The 23,765-nt window shown below is 34.8% G+C and overlaps 2 protein-coding genes and 1 pseudogene across 8 annotated transcripts in view; 2 read left to right on the top strand and 1 right to left on the bottom strand.

Moving 5' to 3' along the window:
* The first annotated feature begins 9,750 nt into the window (after positions 1-9,750).
* LOC107475495 (classical arabinogalactan protein 9) lies at positions 9,751-14,312 on the top strand. Of its 5 annotated transcripts, none has more exons than XM_021135798.2 (6): positions 9,751-10,060; positions 11,734-11,800; positions 11,983-12,347; positions 12,613-12,742; positions 13,409-13,481; positions 13,954-14,312. In XM_021135798.2, the coding sequence occupies exons 3-6, from the start codon at positions 12,044-12,046 to the stop codon at positions 14,125-14,127; spliced, it is 681 nt and encodes a 226-aa protein (XP_020991457.1). In that variant the 5' UTR covers positions 9,751-10,060; positions 11,734-11,800; positions 11,983-12,043; the 3' UTR covers positions 14,128-14,312. The 5 variants fall into 5 exon arrangements, 4 of the variants coding, with proteins under 4 accessions (XP_020991457.1, XP_052112899.1, XP_052112898.1 ...); XM_052256939.1 differs by having other exon boundaries at positions 11,968-12,347; positions 12,652-12,742; XM_052256938.1 differs by having other exon boundaries at positions 11,968-12,347; positions 13,412-13,481.
* Positions 14,313-14,353: 41 nt separating this feature from the next.
* On the bottom strand, positions 14,354-15,550 carry LOC107475643 (peroxidase 4-like; annotated as a pseudogene).
* Positions 15,551-22,822: 7,272 nt separating this feature from the next.
* LOC107475490 (pectinesterase 2) overlaps positions 22,823-23,765 on the top strand; it is a 57,914-nt gene continuing 56,971 nt past the window's right edge. For 2 of the 3 annotated variants that reach the window (XM_052256849.1, XM_052256848.1), the window contains exon 1: positions 22,823-23,571. In XM_052256849.1, coding sequence (XP_052112809.1) covers positions 22,859-23,571 — 713 coding nt within the window. In that variant the 5' untranslated portion in view covers positions 22,823-22,858. Of the gene's footprint in view, positions 23,727-23,765 lie in introns of all 3 variants that reach the window. The other variant, XM_016095132.3, reaches the window with a different exon arrangement.

Below are 23,765 nucleotides of genomic sequence, written 5' to 3'. Positions count from 1 at the left end.
GCCTCCAAGTTCCCGTCCTGAAGTCATGGCTGAGCAACCCCCACCCTCACCATCCGAATTGCTCCGGATGGTGACCGAGTTGCGGCAAGTCGTGGCTGAGGAAAACCAAAGAATGGCAAATCAAATCGCCAACTTGAATAACGCTCGGACTGAAAACAATGACCGACAAGAACGAACAGAAGAAGCCGAGCAGTAGTCAGGACCAACACATGTCTCAGACACTGCTCGACAGGAAGAGGAGCGGCCCGAACATAATGAGAGTACTCAGAAAAACATCGAAAATGACGATCAGGAAAGCTCCCCTGGACCGTTCACGGCGGAAGTGATGAACTTCGTGCTGCCCCGAAGGTTTACGCTGCCAACCACCCTAACTCCATACGATGGGTTAGGTGATCCGAAGAAATACATCAAAAAATTCACCTCCATAATGATAGTAAACGGTGCATCTGATAAAGTTTTGTGTCGTTGTTTTCCATCTTACTTAGATGGTCCTGCACTTGATTGGTTTTGTTCTTTGCCTGCAGGTTCCATTTCTCGATTCTGAGATATTTCAAAACCCTTTGAGGAGCACTTTGTTGGATCCGCCATCTACCTCCACGACTCCGATTACCTGAACACAGTCAAGCAGGGCCAGCACGAGAGCCTCAAGGACTACATGACGCGCTTCACAAAGATAGCCATAAGCATACCCGACCTCCACCCCGAGGTCGAGCTGCACGCCATAAAAAGCAGATTGAGACCAGGAAAGTTCCTGGAAACTATTGCTGTGGCTAAACCGAAAACAATGGCCGAATTCCGTGAAAAAGCTAAAGGGCAGATCGACATCGAAGAACTTCGACAAGCTCGAAAAACAGAAAAGCCTCACTATAAAGACGACGACAAGCCATGAGACAATAAAAAGAATTTCAAACCAATCCCACGATATGAGACCTACACCAAATTCAACACCAAACGCGATGACATCATCAAGGAGATCTTGAACTCAAAGCTAATCAAGCCGCCGCGAAAAGCTGGTAATTACCCAGATTCAAAAAGCACTGACCGATCAAAATACTGTTCTTTCCACCAGAAGCACGGACACAATACCGACGACTGCGTCATCGCTAAAGACCTGCTGGAACGATTAGCTCGGCAGGGTCATCTGGACAAATTCATCAGCGGCCAAATGCACCGGCGCGCACCCGCCCCGGGAGATCAGAGCTCGGCTACACAACACAACCGAGATAGAGACCGACCGAACAATAGCCACCCCGAGCAACCTATACGTACGATTAACTGTATTTCCGGAGGTTTCGCAGGTGGAGGATCCACAAGTTCCGCAAGGAAAAGATCTTACCGAGCTATCCTTTCCGTCAACGCCGATCAAAGTCAATAACAGTCGCCACCAACATCGCCACAAATAACATTCCAGACGGCCGATCATAACAACAGCATAACAAATCTGGATGATCCAGTCGTCATCTCCCTACAGCTTGGAGATCTCCTAATTAAAAAGGTGTTACTCGACCCAGGCAGCAGCGCCGACGTTCTCTTTTACTCAACTTTCCAGAAAATGAAACTGAGCAACAACATCATCCGACCTTCCACTGGTGACTTGGTAGGATTCTCAGGTGAGCGAGTCCCGGTTATGGCCTCTGTGTGGTTACAAACCACACTCGGTAAGTTCCCTTTATCGAAAACTTCAGATATTCAATATTTGGTTGTCGATTGCTTCAGTCCCTACAATATTATACTTGGCCGACCTTTCTTAAATAGGTTCGGCGCTATAGTATCTACAATTCATCTTTGCGTTAAGTTCCCCTTGCAGGACAACACAATTGCAACAATTCATAGCGACGCCCAAGAAGCCAGGGAGTGCTACAACAATAGCCTCAAAAGACCTCATCGTAACACTAACGCCCAGGTCCACAATATCGGCAACACAAACACCCAACACATGCTGGCCGACCTTGACCCTCGAGCAGGGACATTAGAAAGGCCAACCCCAACAGAAGACCTAGATAAAATTTACTTCACAGAAAGCATGGATAAGTTCACATACGTCGGATCAACGTTATCTTCAGAGGAAAAATCCACATTCCAAACATTCTTACAACAAAATGCCGACCTGTTTGCATGGACCCCAGCTGATATGCCAGGCATCGACCCATCCATCATATCACACAAGCTAGCATTAGATCCATCTATCCGACCAGTAGCACAGAAAAAGCGAAATCTCGGACACGATCGAAAGCAAGCTTCTCTAGACGAAACCAAAAAGCTCATCAGTGCAGGCTTCATCCGAGAGATCAGATTCACAACATGGCTAGCAAACGTCGTCATGGTTAAAAAACATAACGGTAAATGGCGCATGTGTGTTGATTTCACCGATCTCAACAAAGCATGCCCCAAAGATTCATACCCTTTACCTTCTATTGATTGTTTAGTTGATAATGCCTCTGGCTTTGAAAAACTCAGCTTTATGGATGCATATTCTGGTTATAACCAGATCCAAATGCATCCATCCGATCAAAACAAGACAGCTTTTATTACTGAATATGGAAATTTCTGTTATAAAGTAATGCCATTTGGCCTTAAGAATGCAGGTGCAACATATCAACGTCTAATGGACAAAGTCTTCGCCAAACAAATCGGCAAAAATATTGAGGTCTACGTTGACGATATGGTCGCCAAAACAAAGAGCGGCAATAATCACCTCGACGACCTCACAGAAATCTTCGGACAACTAAGAAAATATAACATGCGGCTAAACCCTGAAAAGTGTGCATTCGGGGTTCAGAGCGGTAAATTCCTCGGCTTCATGCTCACCAGCCGAGGTATCAAAGGCAACCCTGAAAAATGCCGAGCTATTCTGGACATGACGAGCCCACGAACCATCAAAGAAGTCCAACGGTTAACAGGGAGACTTGCTGCGCTTTCTAGATTCTTACCTTGCCTAGCTTCTAAATCCTCATGTTTTTTCCAAACTTTAAAGACAAAAAAAGCTTTCCAATGGACTGATGAATGTGAACAAGCATTTACAACTTTAAAAGAAACTCTTTCAAAACCACCAATTTTACACACCCCCCTACAGGGTGAACCTTTATTCTTATATTTGTCAGTCACTAACTGGCTATAAGCTCCGCTCTTGTTGCAGAAAGGGAGAAGAAACAGTTCCCAATCTACTTCACAAGCAAGACCTTACAGAACGCCGAGCTTAGATACCCGAGCATCGAGAAACTGGCACTATCCCTTGTCTTCTCAGCCAGAAGACTCCGGCCATACTTTCAGAGCCATGAAATCCATGTAAGAACAGACCAACCTTTGCGACAAGTGCTGCAGAAGCCTGAACTGGCAGGCCGATTAGTAAAATGGTCGGTGGAGCTCTCAGAATTCGATATCAAATATGAAGGCCGAACATCCATCAAATCACAATTTTTGGCCGACTTCATCGCCGAGTTTTCAATACCCAACGTAGCTGAGGATTACATCGAATGGTCTTTATACGTCGACGGCTCATCCAACCCACACGGATGTGGAGCAGGTATTATACTTGATGATGGTCACGGTTATGTCATCGAACATTCCCTCAACTTTTCATTCAAAGCAAGCAACAATCAAAGTGAGTATGAAGCATTAATTGCCGGGCTTAGACTTGCGGCCGACCTTAACATCACCGAACCTAAGGTATATTGCAACTCCTTACTTGTCGTCCAACAGGTAAATCATCTATACCAGGTAAAAGACCCTCTGCTCTCAAAATATCTGGATATCGTACAGAATCTACTTTCAAAATTCTCCAAATACGAAATACACCACATTCCACGGGAGAGTAATGGCCGAGCCGACATTCTGTCTAAACTCGCCAGCACTCAACCAAACAGATCCTCACTTTTTCAATCAACACTGCTCAAGCCGAGCATTGAACTAAACCATATCTTAAGTGTGACATAGGAAACAGACTGGAGATCCCCATACATACACTATCTCCAAACAGGGATCTTGCCAGACGACGTCAAAAATACCCGACAATTCCGTCGACAGGCCTCCTTATTCACAATTTATAATAATTGCCTATATAAACAGGGATTCTCTCGTCCACTACTTAGATGTCTTTGCAGGACAGAAGCAGAGCTTGCGCTTGCAGAGGCACACGAAGGGATCTGCGGAACACACCTCGGAGCCCGAAGTCTGTATTCAAAAATCCTCAGAGCTGGATTATACTGGCCGACCATCAGACAAGATTGTCACACAAAAGTAAAAAGCTGTAACAATTGCCAGAAACACAGCCCGATAACACACCTCCCAGCCGAAGTCTTACATTGTTCCGAGGTTAGCTGGCCGTTCAACCAATGGGGGATTGATATCCTCGGACCTTTCCCCACAACCACAGGACAGGTAAAATTCCTTGTTGTAGCAATTGAGCATTCCTCGGCACATTATCACTGATAATGGTCGCCAGTTTGCCGATCAAAAATTCACATCGTTTTTGCAGAACTTAAAAATCAAACAGCACTTCTCATCGGTAGAACACCCACAAACAAATGGGTTAGCTGAAGCCGCCAATAAAGTAATATTACACGCTCTCAGGAAAAAACTGGACGACGCAAAAGGCCTATGGGCCGAGCTTATCCCAGAAATCATATGGGGGTACAATACAACAATTCACTCCACAACAAAAGAAACACCTTTCCACTTGGTCTACGGTTCAGACGCAATGATCCCTATAGAGATCTCCCAATCATCGTTACGCACACAATTGGCCGACCTAACTACACAAGATCAGACTCGACGAACCGAACTTGACCTCATCGAAGAAGTCCGGTCCTCCGCAGCAATCAAACATTTAGCAATGCAACAGCGCATTACACATAGATATAACAAAAGAAGTCAACCAAGATCGTTTCAAGTCCACGACCTCGTGCTCAGAAAAACAGAACAAGCAAGGAAACCCCCACCACATGGCAAACTAGCAGCCAATTGGGAAGGTCCTTACAGAGTCATAGAAGTCATCAGCAATGGAGCCTATCTCCTACAAACATTAGAGGGTACAGATCTCCCTAACACCTGGAATGTATCTTCTCTAAAATTATATTACAGTTAACACCAGGGACAGGCAAGTACTCTTTTTCCTACTACCAAGATTTTTCCCACAAGGGTTTTGCTTGGAGAGGTTTTAACGAGGCTAGCCTACCTGGACCTTCAAAGTCAAAAGTCTTAAATCAATAAATTTCCTTATTTAGTCAATATTATTTGCATTCTATACTTCTCAATTCGTCAAAAATTTAATTATTCCAAATAATACGAAACAAAAAAATCTCCGATTTAACTCGGATACCGATCATTATGCCAGACAAAAATCCGATTCAACTCAGATGCCAATCATTATACCAGACAAAAATCCGATTCAACTCGGATACCGATCATTATACCAGACTAATATCCGATCCAACTCGGATACCGATCATTATACCAGACAAATATCCGATCAAACTCGGATTCCGATCATTATATCAGACAAATATCCGATCCAACTCGGATTCCGATCATTATTTCAGACAATTATCCGATCCAACTCGGATTCCAATCGTTATATCAAATAAATATCCGATCCAACTCGGATGCCGATCATTATATCAGACAAACATCAAAATTCAGACCACGACCACCACATCATTATCAGACCTAACCATACATACAAAATCCTACCTTCATCATAATCAGATACCAAATTAATGCAAATCAGCGTCCAAAATATACTTACTTCCGTCAGTCACCACATTAGAAAAACACACACCAATATCATATCCTTATCAAAACAGCCAGAAACGGCATCAAAGTCAAACCTTGTTTTTCCAAACACACATAGGCAAAACCTAATTTACAAACCACCAAAAGACAGTAAAAAAAAAAAAACATAGTTTCCAAAAACTACATACTTTTCTTTATCAAACATTTTCAGCCTCCCCTTCAACATCACCTTCATCTTCCACCATGTTTCCGTCTTGAACAATCTTCCCCGGATCCATCTGAGATAAATCAGCACCAGGAGCAAGAAACTTAGCTTGCTGAAAAGCCCGCTCAAAACCTTCAACAAATGAGTCCAGAATCTCCGTTCCCTTCTGCTTCTCAACATCCTTTAACTTCGCCGTCAGCTCCAACACTTCCGCACTCTTGCTAGCAAGATCGGCTTCTTTTTTCTTAACATCCTCCACCTCCTTCGAATAGTTCTCCTTAATCTCCTTCAGCTCCTTCTCCATTTCTAATACTTTACCCTCCAATTCAACAACCCTTTTACTTTTTAACTCCAGCTCCTCCGCCAAACTCGGTTCTTGCTTAACCTCGGAAACCCTTCGATGCTTCTTCTCCCGGCTACGCCCTAAACTGGCAAGCCTTAACCCGATTACCTGCAAAAACAACATAAATCAACATTACCCTCAGTATTCCCCCTATGTATCAAACTCCAAAAGTAACCTCAAAAACACAAATACCTGCATATACCGATCTATGGCAACATCGCCAATTTCCTCAGCCAACGTCACATCAGATAAATTTTGACAAACATCATCGGCAACAGTCATATAGGGATAGTCCTTCCCCCACAGCGATGCCCCATCACTCTGATCAGTTAGATCATGCAATTTCTCTTGGCTTTTGAAGAAAGTCCGAATTTCCTCAAAAGGAACTTCACCACCATCATCCTCGGAACCTTCCGATAAATCAACAACACTTGTCTTCCTCTTCCTCGCAATAACCTTCCTTCTCCCAGGCTTCGGTTGATTAACTTCACCAACACCAACAGCTTTCTCTACTTTAGAAGTAGAACCCTCTCTATCAACATTCTTACTCTTCACCCTCGCTCTTAGAGTAGAAGCCGACACTCCTGGATACTTTCCACCTGAAATCATCAAAAACATATAGATCACAACAAACGTTCAAAACCCCTAACGTAAACAGTATAAACAAAACTCACCCAAATACTCTATCACAGCCTGCCTATCTTCCTCCCACTTCAGCAAGTCAAACACCGACATTAATTCTTTCCGATCAATAACCTCCACTAAATATTCAATGATGCATTCATTCCTTGAACTAATGATCTCCGGCCCTAAAATATTCTGCGGCTCCGAACACCACCAAAGTGGAAACATCTCCCCCAAATGCTCATCAACATAAAATGGAAATTGCCCTTCAGCACTGGTAACCTTCAAAAACAACTCCTTAAAGTCCTTAAAGGACGACTTATATAGCTTAAAAATAGCAAACCTTGGGGAACTATTCAAATTCACCCACCCCCTTTCCAGACACCTTTTGCTTGGAATAAAGAAAAGAACAACTCCACAGAAGGAACTTCCTCCAGAAAATCCATCAGAATTTCAAAGCCCCGCAAAAATGCCCATCCATTAGGGTGCAGCTGCGATGGCGCACAGTTAAGCTGCCTCAAAACCTGACACTCAAAATCACTGAAAGGCAATCTCACCTTCAACTCCTCCAACACACAGCTATACATGTAGAAAAACTCAAACCCTCCCAGCCTATGAAAAACACGATCACTAAGCGTACAAGGACGCAACTCAAACAAAACCCCCGAACCACCCCTCGCTATTTTTCTCTTATCGATCTCTTTCACAGATTCTTCATCCAAGAACAGTGAACACCGTTTTCTCACATCATCACCCACCCAATCATATGACCAAACAACTTTTTCTCCCTTATCTTTCTCAAAACCCATCTCAATACCAAAAACCAGAAGAAAAGTTACAAAGACGAAAAGAAGTTACAAAGACAAAGAGAAGAAAAACGTACCTCTTTTGCTCATTCTCTTTTCCTAAAATGCAACTAAAACGCCAAAACCTTCGAACCCAATCCAAAACACCACTTGGACTCTAAAAAATAATTAACTTCCCACTAAAAACGGTTTTCGAAAACAACCCAATCAATCACATCACAAGCCATCACAAGCATTGGGAACACGCAAAGCCTGCAGCACGCATTAAATTTTTCTCTCTCCTCTATTTATGGCACCACTTACCCATTAAAAACTGTTTAACAAAGCAGATTGAACTGGGGGCTACAATGCATGATCACTTGCCGGATTCCCCAAAATACCGACTTATACACCAGCTCAAATAACCGATTTATGCTTCATTAAAAGCTCAACCTGCTTCATTAAAACACTTTCTCAGGTCAAGCTTGAGGGCTATGATCCGGTCGTTACAAATTCCACATCATAAATCGGTATTATCACTCATAACTCGGCACTATCACATCATTACTTAGAAAGATGACGTTATAGTTCGGCATTTTAAGCATTAAATCGGCGTTTCCATTTTCGAATCAGCCACTTACGTTACAACTCAACTTAACGGATTGATTCACAAAATGAAACGTCCGACCAAACGTTTCACCTCACTTATTACTCTTTAATACGGGCAATAGAGGATGATCATAACAGACTCATACATTTTTCACCTACAAAAAGGTATGATCTCTCATCTAAAAGACACATTGAATTCTGAATACTAACTTAAGCTTCAGAGTGCCTTTGCAGGTACACTCCCCCCCTGTTTCTTGCTTAAAGCTCTACGCGATTGGACATACTCTTGGAGAAAAGCTCGGATTATCACAAGACCTGAAGGTCGGCACCGAAAACAATAGCTCGGCGCTGATTCCCAGAGACTGAGCTCTCCCTCCAGGTATCCATACAAGAACAAGTAGCATTATTTAAGTAAAGTTACTATCTTTATGATAACGTTTTTCATGAAGATAAATTTATAAATTATTAAATAATTTAACATATTTAACTCAATAATATAACGATTTATAATATTAATATTATTATTAGCCGTGACAATGTCGCTGCTTCGTTTCTCATAGTAGTGATAAGCTGCAGTTAGGATTGATATTTGCGGGTATCTAATTCGATCTAATCCGTTTGGGTAGGGTAGGGTACGGTTCGGGTATGCCTGCGGGTAGGGTAGAGTACGGGTTTAGGATGTATCCTACTCTACTCTATCTGCACCTCATATATAACACATATTTTATAAAAATTTCTTTATATAGTGAAGGAAGTGAAAGTTGAACCTACAATCTCTATTATGTAATGACTTATAAATTTATAATAAGTGAACAACCACTAAACTAGTTAGTTAATTTAATAATTTAGAGCATTAGTTTTTTATTTTTTATGTTGTTAATACGTATAAAATTCGAAATAATTGAATTTTATATTTATTTTAAAAAAATTTGATATTTCTGCGGGTATAATAGGATAGGGTAGGATTTAAAATTTTATAGTGCGGGTAGGATTAGGGTTGAGAGATTCTAAGGTAGAGTAGAGTTTTAATGAAATGTTTAACTCGCGGATAGAGTTAGGATAAAGTCCAAACCCTATCCTATCCTATCCTACCTATTGCCAGCCCTAGCTGCAGCACCCGACAAGTTCAGATGTGTTGTTAAAATGTGCTTGTGATAAAAATAATTTCTATTGAGTTTAGATTAGTTTAATTAAATTTAATTGTAAAAAATATTTAAATATATAGTTGGATTATATTTGTTAATGAAAAAATTTAGGAAATTAACAATTTATTAAATTTTGATTAGTATGTAATCAATAAAAAAATGAATTATTGGATAAAATTTTACACTATTAAAAATATTATTAATGACTATTTAATGACTACAAGTCACAAAAGTTACTGTTCCTAACACTTTTTTTTTAATTCATATATAATCTCTCATGCTTATTAAGAAAACGAAAATGGCGTCGTATCCAACTCCAGCGCCTCGTCTCTCTTCTCTCACTTTTCGTCACTCTCGTTGCTCTCACTTCTCGCACTCTCGCACTCACTTCTCACCTCTCGTCGCACTCACTCGTCGTTGCGGTCGCTCTCACCTCTCGTCACTCTCGCACTCACTGTTCGCTCGTCACTCTCTCACCTCTCAACGCCTTCCCTGCGCTCGCTTCGCCGGCGGCAGAAGCAGACGGAACCAGCATCTGGTCCCTCGGGTGGTGGTGGTCTTCGTCTTCTTGTTTCGACCGTTGGTTCAGTTGGTCAGCTTCCTTCACCGTCGGTCCGAGGTGAGCTTCCTTCGGCCCTGTTCTTTCAATATCAATTTTGGTGTATCTTAGGGTTTCATAGTGAAATTAGAATTTTATGGTGGTGGTGGTTGTTGTTGTATGTGTGTGTGTGTGTGTTTTTTTTTTAATTGTCGAAGCTGAATACTAAGGATATACTAGGATTTCAGCTACTGGATATGCTACTGAGAGGTTTGTGGATTTTTAGGGTTTTTTTATTTCTAATTTTGTTGTTTGTAGGTTTTCTAATTTGGGGTTTTGTTTGTTTTTGCATTCAGCATTCGTGTGATAAAAATAATGTGGTCGTATACTATTTTCTGATTTCTGAAAAGTGTACGAGTGTATCTTTGAGAGCATAAATATATACTACATATATATTTTTTCTGATTTCTAATTTTCACTATATATATTTGGTCGATGATAATGGTGTATTTAGCTTAATTAGTTCCCGATCTAAAGTTTGGAATGAATGGACCTATAAGACTTGGTTGATGATAATGGTGTATTTAGCTTAATTTTTCTTGTAATAAACTCCACTTTATTATGTTAAGCTCTTGTTTTTCGAAAAAATGAAACAGAATGTGGAACAGAACAGAATTAATATTTTTCGAAAAGATAAGTACCAAAATTCTGTTTATCATATGTTTCACACAGATCCCTCATTGAAACTTCTTTGTCCTTTTATGCAACTTTGCTCCTCGCTCTTCTATTTCATTTTCTTCCTCTATTTCTCATTCTGCCACTCTTTATTCAACTTTCAACTTGACAGACTTGAGAGTTTTTGTATATATAGATCTGAGTTAATACATCAGTTATTACAGCAGTTAAATTAAGTTCATCCATTAATATAAAAGGCTAGCTAGCTTTGTGTTACTCATAAGTTCAGTTTCATCTAATATATAATTCATACATAACACTTGATAAAATTAAATTGATTATTACTATTGTTTTTGTTGTAGTTCAGTTTCAACTATGTGTATTAGTTCAATTAAGGACTTCATATTTGAGTAATTAACTATATGTTTGAGTTTGCACAATAACTTATTATAGTTAGTATAGCCTTTTTTAGTCGGTAATAATGATGATAGTATTCTTATCCATGCAGAGTTTGTCATTGGCTGCCAGCTAGTTTTATGGAAAATTTGAATTCTTATGAGTTGTGATGATCATCATGCTTTGTGATAAACAGTATTCTTGTCTTATAATCTTCTACTTATGACATTATTCTTGTCTCGTTTTGTATCAGTAGATTTCTTAGTACAAGATACCTGTAATATCAAGAAATTGTGTTTTCATCAATTTGTATCAGTAGATGTGTATATCTGTGTTAAATATGAATATTGTATATATTAGAAAATAGTTCATGCCATGCTAATAAACGTATTAGTGAAATGCAATTAACCTGTTAGAAATAGCATCAAATTGAACTTTAGCATCCTTGAATTCAGGGATTTCTAACATATCATGTAGCTGTAGGTCTTCTTTTTTTAATTTCTGAATTGAAACAGTACTTCAGAAAACAGAGAATAGCTCATGATCCTATATATTTTAGTGACTATATATTTTGTCGTATCTAAGATAATTATATACAGACTTCTAGAGTTCATTATTACAGAAAAGAAGCTTCATTTTGGTTTAGTTTGTGTTTTTAAACATAATTGGTTTATTCTGAACAGATTGAAACTTTTGGTTGAAGCTTCTAAGCAGATTTTGTCAAAACAAAAGTAATAGTGTCATGGCAAGGTACAATTCTCACTTTCCATTCTTTGCACTTTATGAACATGTGTAGCTCTACCTTGATTGTTTTGTTATTTTTTGAAGTTGCAATTTTACTTTTTTTTATGTGCACTATAAATTCTTTGTTCGCCTATATTTGTTTCACGTCAATGAGTTTCTAGTAAAATGTTTAGAGAAATATGGTTAAGTTACTACTTCAGCAATCTGAACCTGGAATGAGGCTAGAAGAAATCGAAGCTTTGTTACAATATGCCCAACACTCTCCAGTTGATGCGAATAGCGCTTATGGATCAACTCATGTTCCGAACCACTAAACGCAGAAACCCTCTCTCCGATTGCACCAACACTCTTAACTCTTCTTCTCCACTTTCCATAAGCCCTATCAAACCCAAACCCAAATCCAAACCTCCTTCTACTTCTTCCAAACCTCGCCTTAATAAACCTTCTTCATGCGCCTCTTCTACCAACGCTTCCCCAAATCTCCAAAGCACTTCTTCGAACCCTACCATTGCTCCTCCTCCGCCTTCGTCGCCAAAAACCTCGTCTTCTCCCGGTACTTCAATTATTCTGCTCTCAATTTCTTGAATTTGTTTCCAATATTATTTCAGCTTTTATCTATAATTTGCGCCTTTTAGGATTATTCGCTTGCAGTGCAATGATTTTACAAATTAGGATAGATTCTAGCTCAATTTGAGTTAAGCTCAAGTTGCTTGGGAGCAACGCTAGATTTACAATGATATATAAACTGTGATTGTTAGTAATTGATTGTGGATTAGGGTAATTTATTGAGTGTGCAATTTTATTTGCTTTGAATTCAGGGAATTTTGTTGATCTTGAGGATTTTGAGCCTATTTCAGTAACCTACGGCCGAAGAAGTGCTCCGAATAAAAGGAAGGCTTTGGCATTTCCTGACATCAGCACACCCATTTTGAAGCTTTCTGATACAAGGTAATTCTTCCTCCTGTTTTACTAAGTCACTGTTACTGTTGCTCTAGAACTTGGATGTAGGTGTAACCGTGTGTTTAACATTGGTTGAAGAAATTAGTACTTGGGCTGAGTAAGGTTCATGGAGTAGTAGAAATAGAAAAGAAATTATGCTGCAAACCTTTATAATTTGATCACTTTGGTAAAGTATGAATGAAGTGCTTCAATAGGGAAATAGTTAACAAAGAGATAAGAAAATTTTTAAAGCAAAAAAAGATGAGAAATAGGGATATAGTTCCACACGAAGAATTTTTGTCCTGCTTTTCTCATGATAGTTTCACATCCTGCAAGTTGGAAGAATTTTGCTTAAGATATTCTGATGAATGTTGTGTGCTACGTGGATTGGTTGAGTTAGGCGTGTAGGTCTTGATTGAAAACTTGGAAAGTCTATCATGGTTTATTGTGATGCTATATTGAAGTTATTAATGATTAAGATTTCTCCTTTTTGTTTCATCTGTTTTAGCTTTCAAATAGAATCCGTCAAATTCTCTAAGTTCGTTTCCTTAATTCCTTATTGATATTGATATATATGTTATAGACATCCACAGTAACTATGGGCTTAATAGAGGCAGCTTCCTAGAAAGCATACCATATAATTATTTGTCACGTATGTTCTGTTGTCATGAAAAGCAGCCCGAAAACTGATGGTGGTAAAAGTGCAAATCTACCTAAAGCCAAGGCATTGACAAGTCCTTTGAGAAAGGTAAATAGATTGATTATTACTCTGTTTCAATGGATTTATTTGGACTGTCAAACTCCTATGTATATGTGTATTGATTGATTATTATTGTTTGCAAGTTATTGTTGTTTCCTGAAATGGTCCATTCTGAAAATACTGCAATAAGAATTTTGCATACAGTGTGTGTATAATAGTTAAAGTTAGAGTACTCATGCTTTTCTAGTTGTTTTCAAATTTCTTAAGTATGTCGTGTTTAAGTTTCGAGTAAATTGCATAATTTGCGATTGACAAAATGTCAGAACTCTTTTGGTCATTACTTATTCTTCTACAAAAAGTCTTAAATAGTTCAGTTTGAAGTAGAATGTGATTAAAATCTTTGAAGTACTTATCTACATATGCCATATTTTTTTGTATGGTTATTATTTCGAATTCCTGATTGAATCATGTCTAATAGATACAATGCTGAAGTTTTTGGGTTCATTTTTGCTTTTTGCAGAAGCAGCGCACCACATCATCAGAAGATACGCCCAAGGATTCCGAGCTGCAAGATTACATTGAAAAACAGAAAGCCTACTTCAAAATGATTGATGAATTTGAACTGATGGAAGAGGAAGTTGAAACAGATGATGAACCGGATGAAGTGGCAAAGACGCGATCCAAGTGTAACTAGCAGCTAGAACGTTGTTTTTTGTTTAGCTAGTTGTATAGTAATGATATACCAGTTTTCTAAACGAGATAGCTTCAACCCCTAACAAAATATAATATTCTTGTAAACCTTTTGATCATGATGAATTCCTGATTTCACAGTGATGCAAATTGTATGCATAAGCTAAATAAATATTATGATTCCTTTTATTGCATTGATGACAAATTTATAGTTACAAGATCACTATAACCAAATAGATGTAATAAATAATTAAACTTACATTGATGCAAATATGTCTACAGGGAAACTGAAGAGCTTGGGAAAATCATGTGCACATTCATATAAACTCAAGAAAGTTTGTTATGAAATAAACCAGGTTCCTTGACACCAAGAACAAATTATCGAAATTCAGACATAGTTTTGGAAAGAAAAATAACTATTATTACATAATTTTAAGTAGTTGATGTTTAGTTGACTTTAGCACAATTGAGTCTGATCTCCCTTTTTTCCCTCCTGTGAGAGGCTTGATTCTTCTCATTTTCACCATGTCCTCGAAAAAGTCATTAAAAAATTGCAACTCTATCCGTAGCATATTTCCCACTAGATGGTCGGTAGAATCGCCGGTGTACAGCTTCTGGTCAGAATGAAGAAGAACCTTCTTCTGAGCTAAATTCTTGTAGTACAGGTTATCGAAATGGAAGGGAGTTTGACGGTCGAGGAGTTCGAGCAATTTGTCGTTTCCAGTCCTGGGACACTTGCTCTGCAAGAATTTGGCATAAGAGGCATCAATGTTGGTGTCATTGTAGGTATGTGGTCCGAAAAGTCTGCATTGAGCTAGGTCAATGGTATGTGCCCCTGTTATGAAAATCTACCCTTATTAATTGAAATTTTATTATATATAATTGCTGGCATTATTCAAGTAAGGTTACTACTTCCATAATAACGTCTTCATGTGAAGATAAATTTGCAATACATTAAATGATTTGACATATTTTACTAAACCATCTAACGATTTACAATATCATCTATCTTCACATGAAGACGACTTCATAGAAATAACCATCTTCAAATAATAGTTACCTGAAAGGGCCACCAAGTCTTTCTCTGAAAGGCCTTGGTTAGCGAAATTCTGTTTGAGAGTACTTGGAGGGTGCAGGAATGGAGTTATTAGCATCGAGTCTGCTTGCTGTAGTAGAATCTCTTCTTCGTAAGCCTACTTCCCAAGATGGTCCTCCCAACTGCAAAATTATCAATGTTTTAAGCCCACAATTTCACTCATAACACTCATCACTAAAATTTGATTGGTGTACATTACATAAACTACAGAGTCTCTAGTAGCCAATGCAAGAATATCAGCACATGACACCACCGCAGGGCATTCTTTCTCCACCATGGCTTTGATGTCATCAATCACATTGAACCCTCTTGTTGAATTGTTGTAAGTAGGTCATTTTTATGTCAAAAACATTAAAATTAATAGAATATTCTTTTTAATATAAATACAGTCAAAATCTTATTAGGTTTTTAATTATGAATATTTTCAATTTGCAAAGAAATATTCAATTAACTCTAATATTTTTTATACTAAGAAGGATCTAATTATAAAATTAAAAGTAATATAAAGACCTAATTGAAAAGAAAAAAAATATAAAGACTTAATTACAAATTAGAAAAATTATAGAAATCAATAGAATAATTAAATATTTAAATTTTTACAATAAATAATTTCATGATATAATATTAAAATTTTTGTAATAAAAAAATTTAGAATTTGATTTTTATTGGCAAAAAAATATATTTTAACATAAGACAAATAAAAGAGTCAGAGAAAGAAAATTATTCATACATGGATTCAAATTAACCTTGTCCAAACTCCAAACCCATTTTCATGCAACCTGTTCCAATGAAGGAGCATTCACTTCCAAACCAAACAAATAAGAACACTAACTCGGGTCTTAGACTATCTCAAATAGGAACTCATCCTACTTTCTGTTTATGGTCCACCTATCATAAAAAAATAACTCCACATCAGCTTTTGCGTCATAAACAGTAATTAAGAACTCAAAGCATCTCTCTCTTCTCCATTAGAAGAAACTAACTGTAGTTCCTGTTGTGGTCCCACTTAATTAATTAATTAAAATTCTTAAAATTAATGTAATTAATTTTTTCAACAATATAATTTAAATTTTTAAATTTAAAAAAATTTACTATTAAAAAATATTAATATTAAATAAATTCATATATAAAAATAATACACAATGTAAATAAATTTAACTAATTATAATTTAACATAATTTTTTATATTAATTATGATTTAAATAATAATTATATTAAATAATTAAATTATAATTAATTAATTAAATATATTAATTAATTAATTAATTAATTATAATTTAATTATTTATTATAATTATTTAATTAATTATTATTTTAAAGATAACTATGGCAAGTAATCATTGGTAGGATAGAGTCCTTCCTCGTAAACTCGTCTTCCTTGAGAATTGTGGGAGGACTATCATATCCTTTTCTCCAATAATTGAAGTCTTTTTGTGTCAAAAAAAATAAAAGAGAGACTCTCCATTGAAATTACTCTTAGACCCGTGACTCAATTTAACTTAAAAAATAAGTTAAATTTTTTTTTATTTCTTTAATTATCACTACAAAGATGATAATCAAAGGTGATAATCAACAAAGCCTGACATAACTTTTCTCACAGTTAAAAAAATATATTATCTCTTACTAATAAAAGAGATTTATCTTATGATAACTACCACTTCCAATATTTTTTGTACAACTTATACAGACTCTATTTAAAATTTTTGTTAACTTAGGCATTAAAATTTTTTACATATATTTTTCACTATTGTCTAAGGAGTGGACATAAACATGTTCAATTAAAGACATTGGGATTATGACATCTAGACCCATTTTTACCATCTTTGTTTTAGATAACCCACAAAATAAAAATTTATACAAAATTTTCGCAAATTCAAAAGAAATTCTTTTACATGATGTTTATTCGAATCTTGAGTATAACAGTCAAACTTTTGGCTTGTGCTCCCTCGTCTTCTTGTATTGATGTTATTAGATTTAAGACAATACATCATACATCATACATGTAATATAATATACAATCGTTATAGCTAGGATGGGACCTCAGTAAGGAAAAATAGTTTACCAACTACTCGCATACGCTTTGACAAAATACGGCTACAAGAAAAGGAAATGTATTATTTTGTTTGTACGGGGATTATTTTGTCCATTTTTAGCAAATCGATAGTGGTTCAATTTTAATAGTTTGGAAGTGAAATTTATTCTTTTTTTGTAGGTATTAATTTTTTATAAATGTATCAAAATATTTTTGATTAGACGGATATTGAGATAAAAGATAAATTGAAATTTGTAAAATAATAAAAAAACTGAAAAATAAAGTTTTCAAAAAGAAACAATATTAAAATCGAAAAAGTTGCGTTGAAATTTAAAGAAAGCAGTAAAGTGCTCTCGACTGGGTCAAAGGACTTTGGCATGGAACTTAGAGATGCTGAAATATAAATTGGACATTGAAAGTAAAAAATGCTTGAAAGATAAATTAAAAAGATAAAACATGGAAGGAATCCTACAGAAAAAAAACTCGATCGCAGACTCAGGAATTCGCAGAGAATGTGAGTGTGCTTGAGTGTTTTCTGACTTAAAGTTCCAACCCTCCTTATTCCCTAAAACTTTCTAGTATTTATAGTCTACTTTTGTAACTGATAATTAATTACAAGGTGCAGTCTTGTATGCGCACTCCTTGGTAACCGTTTTCGTCCTTTAGCTAATAAACGCTTACTCATAAATCTCTCACATGGTAAAAGCCTTCAACTTTTTCACTTAGGTAATTGCTCGATCTGCTATTCGATTACTTATTTCGAATATTTGTTCAACTAGACCTGTCCGATTTAATAAAGTGTTTTAAAATCGAATCCACGTTGAGTACCTCCAACCAATACCTGCACGTGCATCTTTTCAATAATTACTTATACCTCAATCGATCGACCTTTTCACTACTTCAAATTAACTTACCCTGATCGAAAATATTTTTCAACTAACAGGATAATTATTGAACTTAATTTACCAAGCAGAAAAAGGCAAACAATTAAATTATATATTGAAATGAGAGTTGTTCTAAAATCTAAAGAATATATAGTATAATAAATGTCAATCGGTACAAGCGAGACTTTAGGTGTATATAAATACTAAATGTTTATATATAAACTTGATCACTTTACAACCTCATCCTTTTGTAAAAAAAAAAAAAAAATTATAAATTTAAATTACGAAAGATAGTGTGCTGTTTGATGATAATATTTTATCCTAAAAATAACATAAATGTGTTTTCTTTTTTAAACATCTTTATCTTATAATAATCGAGCGGTGAAATTAAATATTACCCCATGCAATGATGGCTAATAATTTAGTCTACAGTGCGTTAGATTTGACTACCTGCAGAGATAATGCCTTGAGATTTATAGAGTTTAACCCAAAAAAAAAGGTTTTAATTTTAATGTATTGATATATTTTTGTAATTAAAATTGATCATATATGAATTTTGAGTCACTAGTAATTAAATAACATTTTTGACATTGTATACAAAAGTTAATTCTTTTAATCATATATACTATCCATATTTCTCTAAAAAAATAAATTTTAACAATAATAGTTAATAATGGATCGAAAATCAATATATTAGATGCATAAAAATTCATATATTTTATTTGCTAGTTTAAATCTTTGGTAGAGACAATTTTATAGCGTGTTATCAGAATTGTTATGATTAAAAAATTTAGAATTTAATATTTGTATTTTTAAAAGGAAAACAATCTATTTAAAAAAAAGTCGATACAAATTTATGTTTTAAATTAAAAAAAAAGACTTTTGCATAAAAGAATATGATAAGCATATATAATAATTGATATATCTCTATTTTTTAATTTTTTAATATTTTTTAATTTTATAAATAATTTGGATTGATTCAAAACATAGGAGCATGCCAAAGAGGAGCAAGCAATATACAAAATAGAGCAGCATATGTGTCCCCTTATCACATCTACATATAGGGCACCTTCACAGTTTTACAAACCACACAAATTTGTTGTTTTTTATTTTGATTGCATGCAGCCATGCATCTTCCTTAATAATTAATTAATAATATATTAATTTTGTTACGTTACCAATAATATTTTTGTCAACTTTATCAATTCTTATTTGTATCAGTATTTTATGAAATGTGTCTAATAAAAATATAATTTTTATAATTATATCTAATAAAATATTTTTATAGATGTATTTTTTAAATATGTCTCTTTATACATATATTTAAAATATAATAATTAATTATTATTATTAATAAGTTTAAAGATAATATATTGATATTTATACTTTTTCATAATAAAATATAATAACTCTACATTATTTTGATATATATGCTTTGACCGTTACAAATGTATAGGAAACGCGTCATATTGTAAGTCGTCAATTGATCTTAGCTTAGCTGTCTGAGGTGATAGTATTTGACTTGTTGGTCAACGATGACATTGATGATAGGCGTCACATATATTAAATGTTAATTGTATGAATATATTTGAGTTTGACTTTTATATTGATGACAACCTTGATTAATAATATGATATTGATAATAAGGGCAATAACATTCATTATTTTGGACAAATCACACACACTGCCAAACTTTCTCATAAATTATTGGTACCAACCTAACGTATCTACTATCGTTTAGCCTATAAATTAGTTCATGAGAAGAGATTTTTTATGAGAGAAATTTAGGTACAATCAACTTCACATGAAATTAATAATTAAAAATTATTAAATAAAAAGTTAGTTAAATTAATTAAATTACTTAATGTCTTTTAACTATTAATTTTACTTAAAGTTATCTATATCTAAATTTTTACTAAGATGTACCAATTTTTTTAATTTTGTTTTCTTTTAATACTTTTTATGTCTTTAATTAGGTGAATGTTTTCATCCTCTTAATAAATTACATCTGCCTATGTGTATCCCTATTAATGGTTTATATATTTCATTAATGTATTTAAAAATTGATACCATTTAATGTATTTATTTTCACCTATTTTACTGTTAATTGGTCCTGATTTAACACCATTTACTTGACAACATGTTAACATGTGTCCTAGTGTCCTACTAATCCTCCATGGCTCCATCATTAAAAGCGAAATCAAACTCCTCCACATGAACTATCATTTTGGGTTTAACAATATTAGCAATATACAACATTATTCATCAACTTTTACAAATAAGAGTATCAAATTAAAGGAATGTCCTTCTTTACTACTTTTAGATAGCCCTTTTTCATTTTTTTCCTTTACAGTTTTTTTTTCCATAAGTTCAGTATTATGCAATGTTAAAAAATTGTGTTTTCATAGGAAATTATAGTAAAAAATTATTTGTCATCTAATCATCTTTGACTATTAAATCGGCATGTGAGTTTTCACTGTAAAATACCTAATGAGTTAGGATTTGCGGTTTTAAATTTGAAAGAAAAAAAGAAAAAAGAAAACACAGAAATTACGGAAAAAAAGGGTAAAACGGTGGGTATGATTCACTTTGTATTTGAACCAGGGGTTAGAAACTTAGAATGAGAAACGGTCAAACAATGGAGTTAACTTAGAAAAAGAATTAGCAAAAAATTAAATCGGAGTCAATTTAGAAATACATAATAAAATATCAACATAGATGAACTCTAGGACACAAAAGTACATAAAATTCACCGCTTATTTCATAGAAAAATTATAGCATTTACCTTTAATTATACGGTGAATACTATGATACCTATATTCTTATGTCTATTTTATTAAAAAAATACATAATAATATAATAAATTTTAAATATTTTATTTTTATTTTATATATTTTATTTTTTATTTATAAAATTAAGTTAAATAATTTAGACACAATAATAAAAGGCCCCATAAAATCCACCTTAATATAATTGGTTTTATCATTTGGCTGCTATGATTAAATGCTCAGCCGCAATTGACCATATGATGTAAGTAGAGATTAAATTACTTGCAACACAAGGTAATGAAAATATGTAGCAATTCATAAAATCAAATTAAAGTACGTAGTTATCTAGAACATGTTTGTTGTTCAACAATAGAATAGTAGATAAGAATAAGGAATATTAATTCTTTTCATCAGTTAATTATTCTTGTACCAAATTAAATTAAGAGGTTTAGGACTTATATTTCGATCAAATTCGGTGTCTTAGAAAATTTGAGAAGCATATATATTAGAGGTATAAACAAGTGGCCTTCATTTCTAGTGACCAATAACTAACATACAACAAAGAAGCTAAGAACATATCATATATATATTCTCTCTAAGATGCAAGGCCAAAGAAAGATAATAGATAGAATACAATTCAAATTGCAACTGGAAAGTGGAAAGTTACGAAGAAAATTCAGAGAACGAACCATGCATGCATATGTATTATAGCATTATAATTCTGACTATATGCAAATGGGAAATTAAAATTGAACAAATAAATATAAGTGTATAAAATAAAGTTTTCGGCACGGGGTCAAGCATCAACTATTGATGTGGTCTTAATCGTCCATGCATGGAGGTCATGTCTCTCTATTTGTCGTTATAAGCCCAATTTCAAGTTTCATATATGATTTTTATCATACTTTCCCTTAAATTAATTATATAAAATATACATGATAATTTTCTATGATAGGTTTTCATTCGATTTTTTCTTCCTTCAAAATTTTCAAAAGTGGTAGTTACATTTTTTATGTTACTGATCATACTATTATTACGCAATTCCTATTCCACCGCCGAAGTATATATATGACCACCAATGCAGTCCAACTTTTGGAATATATGACACAAGTGTGATGACTAATTAAATAAAGTTTGATATTTGTTGTATTTGTTTATATTTCATTCAATTTAAATTTTATAATATAAAAATTTTAACTTAAATTTTTTTTTTACGATATTTTTTAATTTAACAAATTAAAAATTAATTTATTATAAATTAAATTTAAATTTTATTAAAAATTTATTATTAATTAATAAATTGTTATATATATAACACAAAATATAAATTACTAATATTTATTTAAATAGACGAGTATTGAATTTGATCACTTGATGATCAAGAAAATCAATTCAATGAGTAGAATAGGTAAACATATGTTTTATTGGTGAAATAAATAAAGCATGAGAATATATATTTCTCTATATTATTTGATATTCCATGGCCATAACAATGCCAAATGAGCACTAATAATATACCCTACACATAACGCATTCTTAGCCACTTGTAGGTGCGTGGTGAAGCGTCAAATCAATTTCCACAATATTGACAAGTTCTAATTGGCTGCTTATGGGACAGCCTCCAAAAATTAAAGTCAAACGACACCTCCCACATATTTCCATGGTTTAGCTCATCAAATCAACAAAATAATACTTTATTATTATTATTATATGATATGATTCTAACTTGTGAACCAATTAGAAAAGTATTACAAATAGTGACTTTGAAATATCAACACGTAAATTGCATGCTTTACAGTTCTAAGTTCCAACAACCAATATCTCCTTCTTCGCTCTATATAAAGAAGCTACGTTTAGGACATCAAACACAACATTTTCAAATCAACCTCTAAACATATACATTAAACCTCATCAAATACGTCTTAGATCTTAACATTATTGGGCATAAAAGTTCAATGGCAGCAATGCGTTTGCTCTTCAATTTTCTCATTGTTCCCTTCTTTCTATCAACTTTTGTTTATGCCTATTCTTCAAATGATGTTAAACATTGGTGTAGCCAAACCCCAAACCCTCAACCATGTGAGTATTTCTTGACCAACAACCCTAATCACCAAACCAAACCTATTAACCAAAAAACTGACTTTCTCAAGATTTCATTACAACTTGCCCAAGAGAGAGCTCTCATAGGCCATGCAAATACTCTTTCACTTGGCACAAAGTGCCGCAACCAACTTGAAAGGGTTGCATGGAATGATTGTGTTGACCTCTATCAACAAACCATTCAAAAGCTCAACAAAACCCTAGACCCTAACACCAAGTGCTCCCAAGTTGATGCTCAAACATGGCTTAGCACTGCTCTCACAAACCTTGAGACATGCAAAGCTGGCTTCTATGAACTTGGTGTTCAAGACTATGTCCTTCCTCTAATGTCCAACAATGTTACTCAGTTGCTAAGCAACACTTTGGCTCTTAACAACAATGGTGAATCTCATCAAGAGCCAAGTTACAAAGATGGATTCCCAACATGGGTCAAGCCTGGTGATAGAAAATTGCTACAAGCATCTTCTCCAGCATCTCAAGCCAATGTAGTGGTGGCCAAAGACGGATCCGGAAAATACACAACAGTTATGGCAGCCATAAACGCAGCACCAAAGAGTAGCAGTGGAAGGTATGTGATATATGTGAAGGCCGGAATATACAATGAGCAAGTAGAGATAAAGTCAAATAATATAATGTTGGTGGGAGATGGTATTGGAAAAACCATAATCACTGGCAGCCAAAGTGTGGGAGGAGGCACCACAACCTTCCGTTCCGCCACCGTTGGTAAGTAGAGGAAAATCATTCCAATCATCTTTATTTGTT

Source organism: Arachis duranensis, chromosome 2, assembly GCF_000817695.3.
Source record: "Arachis duranensis cultivar V14167 chromosome 2, aradu.V14167.gnm2.J7QH, whole genome shotgun sequence".
NCBI classification, from domain to species: domain Eukaryota; kingdom Viridiplantae; phylum Streptophyta; class Magnoliopsida; order Fabales; family Fabaceae; genus Arachis; species Arachis duranensis.
This window is presented reverse-complemented; position numbering and strand designations above follow the sequence as displayed.

What these genes read in the sequence shown, in the direction of transcription:
- LOC107475495 (XM_021135798.2), top strand. Translation starts at nt 12,044, where the DNA reads ATGCCCAACACTCTCCAGTTGATGCGAATAGCGCTTATGGATCAACTC. An exon ending in AAAAACCTCGTCTTCTCCCG is followed by an intron (nt 12,348 to 12,612) that starts GTACTTCAATTA and finishes CTTTGAATTCAG; the next exon opens with GGAATTTTGTTGATCTTGAG. An exon ending in TGACAAGTCCTTTGAGAAAG is followed by an intron (nt 13,482 to 13,953) that starts GTAAATAGATTG and finishes TGCTTTTTGCAG; the next exon opens with AAGCAGCGCACCACATCATC.